Source organism: Metopolophium dirhodum, chromosome 9, assembly GCF_019925205.1.
Source record: "Metopolophium dirhodum isolate CAU chromosome 9, ASM1992520v1, whole genome shotgun sequence".
Lineage (NCBI taxonomy): Eukaryota > Metazoa > Arthropoda > Insecta > Hemiptera > Aphididae > Metopolophium > Metopolophium dirhodum.
Genome location: NC_083568.1, coordinates 6279452 through 6291314, shown reverse-complemented (window position 1 = coordinate 6291314; position 11863 = coordinate 6279452). Strand labels below are relative to the sequence as shown.

Below are 11863 nucleotides of genomic sequence, written 5' to 3'. Positions count from 1 at the left end.
GTGGTCATAATTAATAATTGTAAGTACCTAGATAGATAAAATAATAATAAATAATATTGTTGTGTTGTACGGCGTAACGTATAGGCAATTATAGACCCGACGTAACAGAGAACAATCAAATTATAATAAATTGATAGGCTCATTAAACTCGTGTATCTACGTGTTTTTTTTTCTATATTTTATCCTCGTTAGGTTATTATTAAAAAGTACATCATTTCTACCCGAGCGAAATATTATTAAATATAATATTATATATTATTATTTATTTGCATATTGGTATACATACTATTATAATAATATTACGCCAACATATTATTTTGTTTGTTTTTTTTTTTACTTCCCTCGTCTTTCCTTGACCTAATCAAACAATACTATAATTATTTTGCAAGATGACTCTTTTGAGTTTACCGCCTTAATGTATCTATCAATTCGATATCCTGCAAACGGTTACACTTTTCTGCGCGCATAGTGTGTGGTTGTTGGTTAGCGTGCAGTATGGATAATAAAGTACAACATCGTGTTCTATAGCATAACAATGGCGAATGTTTTATTCGATAAAAAAAATGTACATGACGTGCATAGCAAACAATCCGTGGCATCGACCACGCGGCTGTCCGGTAACACGTTTTCCGGTATAACAGGTGGTTTTTTTCTTCTTCAAATTTCAGTAAAACTTGTTGTACGACGATTGTTCGTATGGGTGAAGTGACTCGTGATGATGGTAGTCTGTGGTGTCTGAGTACTCGCTGTGGTGATGGGGTGCGTCGATCTTCTTGACGACGGCGTTGAAACCGTGTTCGTGGTCAGCGGTATACTCGACCACGCGGGTGGAACCGTCGGGTTCCACGAGGCGGTACGATCCTTTGACGTTACCGTGACCGTCGCTCACCTCGTGTTGGCTCTTGATGTCGTGTGTGTGAAGATCTTTCACACCGTACTCGAAATGATATGGCTTCGGAGCGTGATCGTAGTGGTCGGCGTCGTAACTTTTGTACTCGGTGGGTGGATACGCAAAGGCCAAGTGCCCGAACAAAGCGACAAACATAATCAACTGGAATGTACGACGATAAATTAGTTTTATCAAGCTGTCAATAAATAGTATTGTGATATAGACACGAGTGTAGAATAATTACTACGCGGTTTAACACTAAAGGCAATTTTTTTGTTTGAAATTACTAAGCGTCGAAAGGCAAAACCAGAATTTCCAATGTAATCAAAATTATATCATAAAGTACACCTATATATTATTGTAGTCGATGCGATATTTCCCTAGTTTTGTACAAAATGTGTTTATTTAAGGTATTCGTTTATTAAAATTATTATAATATTGACTGTAAAACTAAGAGCGTTTGTACTATAGGTACTTTCTTGTGGTATATTTTCTCAAATATTATTAAAATATATGAATAATAAATAAAATAGTTTTACATATTATAACTACTATAGTAGTTGAAACTAATGTATTTGTTTAAAATAAGCAAAGTTTAAGTAGATATATCATATTATAATCTTACCTTTGTAGCCATTTTGATTGTGTGGCAGGTATAGGTACGTATACACTTTTATAAAACGAGATTTGTTTTCACTAAAAAATGAGTAGGTACACTGATGATGATTGAAACTCTGGTTTTGGTATTTATACTGTAAAACTGTACAAGTCCCTACTATATTAGATTGTTCGCACCTAGATCAATTAACTAAGAAATGGATCGAGTTTCATCAACTCATTAAAAAAAAAATAATGATAATTATACACGAAATGCTCATCTTCATATATTTTATTAATGTAAATATTATTACACAATTAATTATACGCTTTCGATTTAAAAATATTGTTACGAAAAATGAGTGCATTATACACATGTTATTATATATTGCAATATCATAATATTATATGTTACGACTTGTGGTATATAATATAATAATATAGGTAGTGCATATTATCATAATTCGTTGATATTTTGATTTTTGGTTGAATCAAAATTATGCTTGCCAAATTTATTGAAGTATGATATTTTACAGTTTGTAATATTATATTACAAATGATGTTAAATAATTGTAGCATTTTTCTATTTTCTAGAAATTATCATCAACTATAGAAAGTAGGTTTATCTATGAGAACCTAGACCGGAAGTTTTATTTAAAAAAATGTATATGCTATATATCTTATACATAGACATAGATGTATATCGTATAAGATATGGGATACCTGTTTTTCAGTTATAGAAAAGAACGGTATAATCAAAGGCGGGCAATGACTAGTTAAAAAGTTTAAGTTAAGTTAAACATTTTTAACTTAAAATTTTAACTTAACAAGTGACTTATTAATTTTCTATGAATTTAACTAGTTCAACTGACAGTTGAAAAAAATAAAAATAAAAACCACCCAATAATATAATAACACGTAAAGTATTTCTGTTATTTTTCTCGATAAAATAAATTTTGTAAACAAATATATTTTAGTAGATTAGATATAGGCATAATATTATGTGACTTTAAAATTGTACCTATTTGATATGAAAGATTAATATTTGTTAAATTATTAAATGCAATGTATATAGTTTAAATAAATAATAATGATGTTAAGTAAAATAGGTAGGTATATACACTGTATATTATAATAAAAGTTCAATAAAACTGTTTGATATAATAAATTTAGGTAATTAGAAAGAACGCAGTCATTCTTCACGTGATCCACATCCTAACTAAAAAAGTAAATTTATCGAGTTAAATTTATGATTTGTTAACTGTTAACTACTAACTTATCGATTTTGTGTTCTCTTCTTGACTTAGCACGAGTTAATTAGTTTCATTAACTTTACCACCTTTGGGGCCAGTTGGCACTGCTGGGAGCATTCCTACTTTAATGTTCCTATGGCAAATGTTATTTCCTGTCAGCACACCTACTTATTATATCTGTAATAAAGATTGTAAATATATTTTTAAATAATAAAAAAAAAACTTGCCCACCTTTGGGTATAATGGTAAGACACTGTGTCCATCTGTGTGTTACTTACGTTTACGTTTCCGCACCACCTTAGCACAATTAAACAACAATTTATTATTAGATAATAATATAATTTTATTTAAAAAGGTACAAATCGCGGTGCGTTGTTTATGTGCTGTCCCCGTGTTTAGTCGTATACCTAGTTCACTTATACGAAGTCGTGTGAAAGGCCACTCTACTGCTGTAGATAATCTGCGAAATTTACGATGACTCTAATATAGTAGTGAGTAAGACATAAACTTTAATAATATTTCAACAATTAGACATTGGTTGTACGGAAATCACGCATTCTCGGCTTTCGGTGTTGAATTTCAGCACGTTCAACCTCCAGGGATGGAAGTAGAAAGTATATACTGGTGCCGAGGGGTTTGTCCCTCGATACACTGGAGGGTTGAGAATAATGATTCATAAAACCGACGTTCCACAGTGTTTGATATTACTTATATAGAATTAAATTATTTAAATTAAGTTATAATAATGACATACTGCAGTAACCGTTGATTAATACATTTTTCAATACACCACAGCGTATACTGCTCTCTGTCAAGAAATTAAATATTAATACAGTGCAATGAAAATGTTATTATGGTTACAACAAATAATACAATTAATATAAATTTAACACCGTAGAAACTACTAGGATACCTCCTAAATATCAATAATAAAACCTTATAACTAGTACGTAAACTTATGTATTGGGTTGGTCACGATTGCGTGGAATTCGTTTCTGGTGACACGTGATATAAATGGTTACAACTAGTAGGTATGGGTATAACTGTTCAAATAGAAAAGTTCCAATTTTTCGATAAAAAAAATCAGCCCAAAATAACTCTCCTAAGATAACTCGGATTTTCAACAAACCAAATTCTTATGCATATACTTAATCAGTGTTTAAAATTATAGCCATATTTTATTTATTTATTTATTTATTTATTTTTTATTGAGCTTGAGCCCGGCAACTAAGGCCATTAGCTATTTTTGTTTTGTTTGTAGGTTTTTTTGTTGGTAGGGCGAGGAACACGTGTGTGTTTGTTTTGGCAGAATTTTTGATTTGGGCACCCGTAGGTATCTGCCATGCCCGGGTGGGGGATGGCGGCACTTGTTCTCCGGACACTGTGACTTGCCCGAAGAAAAATGCCACCCATGGCCGAGGTATCGAACTGGCGTCGGTATGCGTCGCAACCGACGCCTTAGTCCACTCGGCCACTTCTCCCCCCATATTTTATTTAATGTCTAAAGTAAATAGTAATTTACAAATTAAATTTTTAACAACAATTTGAACAGGCTCGTTGAATTAATTTCTGTAATTTAACATTCCGGACAATTTACATGGAGGACCATTTTCAAACCCCCTCAAAATAAATTCTTATCTTAAAAAATTCAAATGTACAGTGCATTAATGTAAAAATTTAATATTTATGAAAATAAAAATACGTTTGTAGTTTATGCTAAAAATAAAATAAGAAAATTTAAATAATTTTAACAAGTATATACCTACGTCGGGCTACATTTTAGGTGTATAATTATATGGTAAATTTATATTTAATTTTTTTTTTCAGAGTATAATCATAACAGTATTATGCACTATAGGTACATTCATCATAAATACCCTGAACGATTATGCCCATACTTACGTCTTACGTACATAATGATTATTGACTAATTATATTAGTGTATCATAAGTATTAAAGTGTAATATATAAGTATACTTAATTTGACTCGCTTTGCTTTGGTCAACAAATTATAGATATGTTGAACTAAACCTGTTGCAATGACCAATGTGTCGTTATAATTTATTACGGTAATAATTTGACTACCGCGACACATTAATAACATTCATCTTCTTACGTATTATAATAATATAGTTGAACACTAAAATTTGGCCAAGTTTTGATGAAAAACAGGTATCGATTGTACATTTGTCATTGTAATTTATATAATTTTCAATTGATCAACATAATATACTATAAATTGTTGAAGTAAACCAAAACATGGAAATATTTACACTAAAAAAAAGAGATAATCATATAATATGTCTTAAATAATTGAATGCATTATATAGGTACAATCGTCTATCCAGCAGAAAAAAAAACATGTACAACTATTGTTGAAATGAAATTAAGACAACGAACAGTATAGGTACCTAAACTAATATAAAATGAATAATAATATTATATGAAAAACTATAAGCAATAATCGCTGCATATTTTTTTTGAACTAAATCTATAAGAATGATGCTCGGGATAATTAATTTCACAATATTATCTATTTACACGAACTAAGTTTTACGGTCAGTGCACAAGAATTATTCGTTATTATTAATATATTTAATGTTTATTAAAAAAATTAAATTTCAACCGTTTAAGCATTGTCCTTACGATAACATACATACTATAATATGTTTTTTATAATAGTTATAACTTATAATTATATATTATATTATATTTAATATTAATTTAGTTATTGTTGTTTAACATACATATTATTCGAATTAATGTCATCATGATCCGGTGTCCGGGCACTGGCATACGACTAGACGAATAAAAAATAAAATATATATCATAATATTAATAATCAACTAAGTTTTACAGTCAGTGCACATTAATAAGAGTTATTCGTTATTATTAATATATTTAATGTTTATCAAAAAAGTTCAATTTCAACCGTTTAAGCATTGTCCTTACGATAGCATACATATTATAATATGTTTTTTATAGTAGTTTTAATTATATATTATATTATATTTAATATTAATTTAGTTATTATTGTTTAACATACATATTATTCGAAATGTCATCAAGATCCGGTGTCCGGGTACTGGCATTCGACTAGACGAGTAAAAAATAAAATATATATTATAATATTAATAATCAACGTAATGTTACTTAGAATTCGGTAGTCTACCCCTAGCCGCGCTAATACAGTGAAACTTCCATATAACGAACTTCCACTTAACAAAGTTTCTGTTTAACGAATTATTTTTGAGAACCATGAACTTCATTGTTAATTATATTTAATTCTATTTAACGAGTTCCTCTATAATACGATTTTTCTTTGTTCCACATGGGACTTTGTTTTATGGAAGTTTTACTGTATATCCTTAAAATATTTATTCGGGTTCGATGTCATACTAGTTTTGACGAATCGCATGCGATCTGTACATTGATTTCGACATTTGATCTACATAGTCGGTACTTAAAATAGGTAATAATTGTTCAACTCTCTCAGTTGTTTACGCGAGCTGTGAGAAAAAAGCTACCTACTAGTCTACGACGTCAATTTTGAAGACATTTTCTCAAGCGTGTCCCGCGTTCTTCTTCAAACGCAGTTTCACCGACAGATGGCACTGCGTATTACATAAATTAAAATACATTTTAAAACTGATCGGTCGAAAATCAAATAGAAAATAATATTGTCATGTCTACGTTTATTAATATTTATCGTCATGTAATTGTTATTGGTTTTATAGATTTTTTTTTCAAAACTAAATTCGATTGAAATTCTTCGGCTTTCCGGATACCGTTAGCTGGTGTTATACGTGAGTATAGAGTTAATTAATGTGCTCTCGTACCTATACGTCATATATTATAAATTTTATATCGTTGCGCATATTTAAACACTATATTATACAGTCCATCGATTTGCGATATCAAATAAACATCGATATCGACAACCGTGGGACCAGTTTGTTATTTGAGATTTGCATAATATTATTATGTGTGACTGCGGATGACGTTATAATATATAGCACGCCTACGATAACTATGTTGATATATATATATTTTATTATATCGTATCACAGTGGCGTATAATTAATTGATTTTCACCATTAAGTACCTAGTTAAATCTAAATCCGATATTAGATCACACTCGCAAACCGTATCGAATTTCGAAATGTCGAATTCGTCACCATCGCCTACACTTAACGTTGTGGTTATTGTACTTTTGACGACCGGTGTATCGAAATCATGCGACGATCAACACATGGTTTTGACGATTTTTTTTTAGTTTTAACAGCTTAAATGTTCACATCTCCGTTTTCAATTATTGTCATTAATTTTTACGCAGAAATCGTATGGTGAAATTCAATATAGCTGGTACTTACATTTTTATGTTCAGCTCAATAAGAATCTTATTACTATAGCGAGCTAAATGGAGTGGCTTACTATAATAGATACGATTATAATATTATATAAGGGTATAAGACGCGATTGACGATGGATGTAACGTGAACGTCGAATTGGTGGAAATATAAATGATATACAGGAGTGAGTTGTATACGACTTAGTGTTCAATTGGACGAGGCTTATAAAAATCTACAATATTGTCGATCACAAAACTAAGAAAGGCGATTAACGGAGTCATTTCAAATTACCTACCTACTTATAAGTAGGATATCTGAAAACAAACTACAAGGAAAATAAAAAAAGGCCTAATACGAACCGATATGGAGTATCTTTTGTTTTATCTTGGAAAATATTAGGTAGGTTAACCTTTATAATTATTTTTATATTTAGTTTATACGATCGATAAGAATAAAATAATGTCTGTTCTCGTTTGTGCAGAAATTCGATATAACGCAGTGAAAGCACTCCGGTTGATCTCTTTTGTAAACTAATACCAAATTACCAACTACCTAATAATCGCTTTTTTTTTTTAAATTGACTTGTATATTTTTGTATTTTATTTTTATTTTTGTAACAGGTCAAATTGTAAGTAGACATAGTAGGATAAGGGGGGGGGGGGGCGTTGTCCGATTTGAATCGGCTTCCGAGGAATTCGCGCCCAGAAGACACAAGACCGGTAATTAAAAATCACAATAACGATAAAAATAATAATAATAACTGGATCTTTGACGCTATTGTACGGTAAAAAATACAAAGGTATTGTTTTTATTATTAGTTTTCTTTTTAATTCGCACAAACTTTTATCATTAAGAATTGAATGAAATTTTTTTGTTTTTGTTATGCATTCGATGATTAAGTATCGTTGTTCTCGACATTTGACTATTTAAAAAAATATCGTATAATGTTAACAAAGTAATTTATTTTTATCTTTGTATAATATACTTGCCCAACACTTTAATTTTACAGGTAAGATAATATAAAAAATGTTCTTGGCAAAAAATGTTTTTTTTTTTTTCTTATATTATTCAACTTTGACTGATAACAAGTTTAGAGTACAATAAATTAAGCACAAATATTATTCTATTGAACCTCGGTGTTTGAATAAAACTATCTATGTAAAATCGATTCATTTTTAGCTTCGCTCTATTATTCATTGTTATTTATTACTTATATTGTTTTAATGTATGTTTTTGTTTCTTTAGCCAAAAATATGCGAGCCATAAAACAATAATAATATATTCTGATATTAATAATATAATATCGTGATACACAATAATTTTACATAGTCTCTTTGAGAACACGCAAATTTTCAAGCTATCAAAAAATGACGTTCGCTGTATTACACGTAGATAGGTACAATATTGTATAATATTCAATAATTAAAAATCCACTCCCGAGATGAGTTATTCATAATGGAAATTAGATGAAAACTCTCTTTGATAACATCGTGTTCTGTTTATGGCTGTTAGTCGTCACGATAATTATATTATCTTGAGTTAATTGGCTTTTGTATTATTATCTGAAACGTCATTCATGATGTTGTTGTATCGTATATAATTTCGACCTATTAAAGATCGAAATAATAGTATGAGCCGAGATTCCTTTCACTTATATTTTTGGATTTTTTATTTAATTTTTTGTTTGTTGTACACTATGTTTCTATCGAGATCATATATATTTATTTTGTTAATCGCAACAAAAAAATCAAAAAAAAAATCGAAAATCGTGACATACCTACTGTATATATACATAGATGAGAGTTTTATTTTTGTCTATACAGCCACTATTTTTACGTTTTGCTCATCGGTACAAAGCAAATATCGAAAGTTGTCGTGTTGAAATTTGTGCAAGGAAAACCTCGAAACTCTATTCACATATTTCAGAAATAAAAACAGAAATATTTAAATCTTGCTTCGTGTATCACGAGATTGCATTATACTGATTCGCATGACTTTCGTGGCTCGCTTCGGATATCGAATTTTCGGTTTTTCATTTTTTCATTCAGCAAACAATAAAACGAAGATATTATTATATTATTATACTGTATACGAGCGATTTTTCATTTAAGACCGTTTTATACGAGTCTCGCGTTTTATTTTATAACGATCGGTGTTATGTGCGTTATAGGCACCTGCCTACATATATACACGTGGGTACGTCAAGTTTGTTACCTCGTTCGAATTTAAAACGTTGGGCGATAAAGAGTATCGGAATTCTATAAAGCACTCTCGACACTCATAAATTGCAACACAATCCGAGCTTACTGTCAAGACGTAATGTTTTAAATTCAGAGACGTCAGATTTCCTGATAAATGTCGGTATATATATTATATAAGTTGAGCATATTATGTTTGAAATATTCGTCCTGTACGCGTGCCAACCAATGTTATATCAGCCGCGGAGAGCGTCCTATAAAACATTATTTTATTTGAAAAAAAAAGCACAAAAAATTAATATCGGTACAACGTGTATCGTATGTTATGCAATATATATGTTATGGTGTACTACGCATAGAGGTACATAGGTTTAATGTCGTAAAATAAATAAAATACCTACAACTACAAATAATTTTTTTTTATTGATATAATTTTGAATATTAAAAAGGTAGATAAAACCGCAGAGTACATAATATGAATTATATTTTTTAAATCACTTTCATGTGTTCGGATTTTAAAACCGCTATTATTAATTTATATTTGCGCGAACAGCCACTAAAACATTTAATATACCTCCTTGGTTTATTGTTTTCTTAAAATGTCAGTTAATTAATATTTTAAAAAGGCAAATTCTACGCATTTTAGTTTTTAATATAAGAACTATAAGAACAGACGTCGTCCAAACCATATATTTTCTTTTTGTTTCCTTATATTATAGTAATATATATATATAATATACGTACATTATCGATTATAATTCAAAAACTACTGTGAAATAAACAGAATTTGTTTAACCAATATTTATTAGATATCGTGTAATACGTTTTAAATTGAATTCTTAAATTTAAATACAATTTGTCCTTTATATTAGATTTGTTTTGCGTGATTTGTCTTTTTTCATCCCTCAAAAGCAGTTATATAATATAGTAAGTCGTATTAAAAAAAAATATATTTCATCATTTTTTTTTTTATTAAATTATCATTGTTACAATTTTATTTTTATTTTTAATTAACTTTTCTGTGCGTGTAGTACAGCTGCGTAACTTCAAATTATTATCGAAAAAGTAAAGAAATATATGACGTGCAGTTTTACTTTTTTATCTATATGTATATATATTATTATATACTTATGCAAATCCAGTGAATCCTGTAGTCTCCGACCTTTTGGTTTGATTTACACATTTCCAAAAACTCGTTTCCATATATTGTATTTGAGACGAACGCATTGTCTTGTCTCGGTCGTTTTTTTCATCCTACAGAGTTATGCAAATATTGGTTTTCAGACTCATATTGTGTCTCTATCTATTTTTTTCCCTTTTTACCGTCGATGGGATTTGTATTACCTATTCAGTTAATATTATTAACTGCGGGAACTGTTCCACGGGATTTCACACCCTTAAAATCGCACGCAAAAATATATTCAAAAACATTTTTAAACTTATGAAAAATATATTTATTTTGATTTGATATTTACTAAATTTCAATGGAATAATATTAATGAACGTGTTGAGTACATTTTACAATTGAATTTATGATCAACTTGAAGCTCATTGACCGTTATTATAGGTACTCGTAATCAACTGTTTTGAATTTAAAGTGCACACAGCTTTTTTTTTTCATATAATTTGAATAATTGATTACAAATAGTTAACTAGTTAACCTATTCGAGCTACTTATAATATTAAATCAATATGGAAATACGACACATGATATATTTCGAAGATGTAACTGAATATTATATAATCTTTCCGTTTATAATTAATCATATATTTTATTTGTATTACTATTGTACTGAAATTACATTAATACTCAAATTATTTCGACATGGCTTGTTTATACCTACACGGCTACACTGTAGAACGTAAAGAATTTGAAAATAGTAATTTATGATTATCAGAGCATTATTTTATGAATTTACATAATAGTAAATCAATTAAAAAAATGTATTTCTTTTTACAATGATATTAATAATATTATTATATATTATTTAAGTAATTAATATAAATGCTCTTTAATAACGTGAAAATTTCTCAATCAACTCTGTTTTTAAAAGTTTCAAAACTCGTTACTTTGTATCAAAGACCAAAGGATTAGTTTATTCAAAATATATAATTAGGTATAGTTAGGTATTCAACTTAAAGTAATAGTGGGTTATTAAATTCGGTTTAATCCTATGCTGCACCATGGCAGTCTGCGCCAAAATAATAAGTTACGTTTTTATCGACAGCTCTTTTGTGCCAAATTTATTTACGTATTCATAATTCTGTAATTATGATGGTTTAATAATTAACAATATTGTAAAACATTTATTTAACAAATTTACAAATGTATTAAGTTTTTTGTCTTCAAAACTATAGTAAATAATACACTATTTGTTGAATAATGGCTATACAGAAACTAGAAAATGGCCAATTATTGGAAACGTAGGTATATATTACGTATTTGTCAAAAAAATATTAAACGATAGTGTTGTTCTAGTACAATTTTCCAAACAAAAATTATACAATCAAGTTGGAAACATTTTTCAAAAAATAAACAAGTACCTATGTTGAAATTATTTTTATTTTTTAAAA

General features: G+C 29.0%; 1 protein-coding gene across 1 annotated transcript; it reads right to left on the bottom strand.

Moving 5' to 3' along the window:
- Nucleotides 1–520: 520 nt before the first annotated feature.
- Nucleotides 521–1622, bottom strand: LOC132952247 (cuticle protein 7-like). Its single transcript, XM_061024479.1, has 2 exons — nucleotides 1515–1622; nucleotides 521–1051 (listed from the first exon to the last, which is right to left on the bottom strand). Exons 1-2 carry the CDS (start codon nucleotides 1524–1526, stop codon nucleotides 665–667), a joined length of 399 nt encoding a protein of 132 aa, XP_060880462.1. The 5' UTR covers nucleotides 1527–1622; the 3' UTR covers nucleotides 521–664.
- Between the last annotated feature and the right edge of the window lie 10241 nt (nucleotides 1623–11863).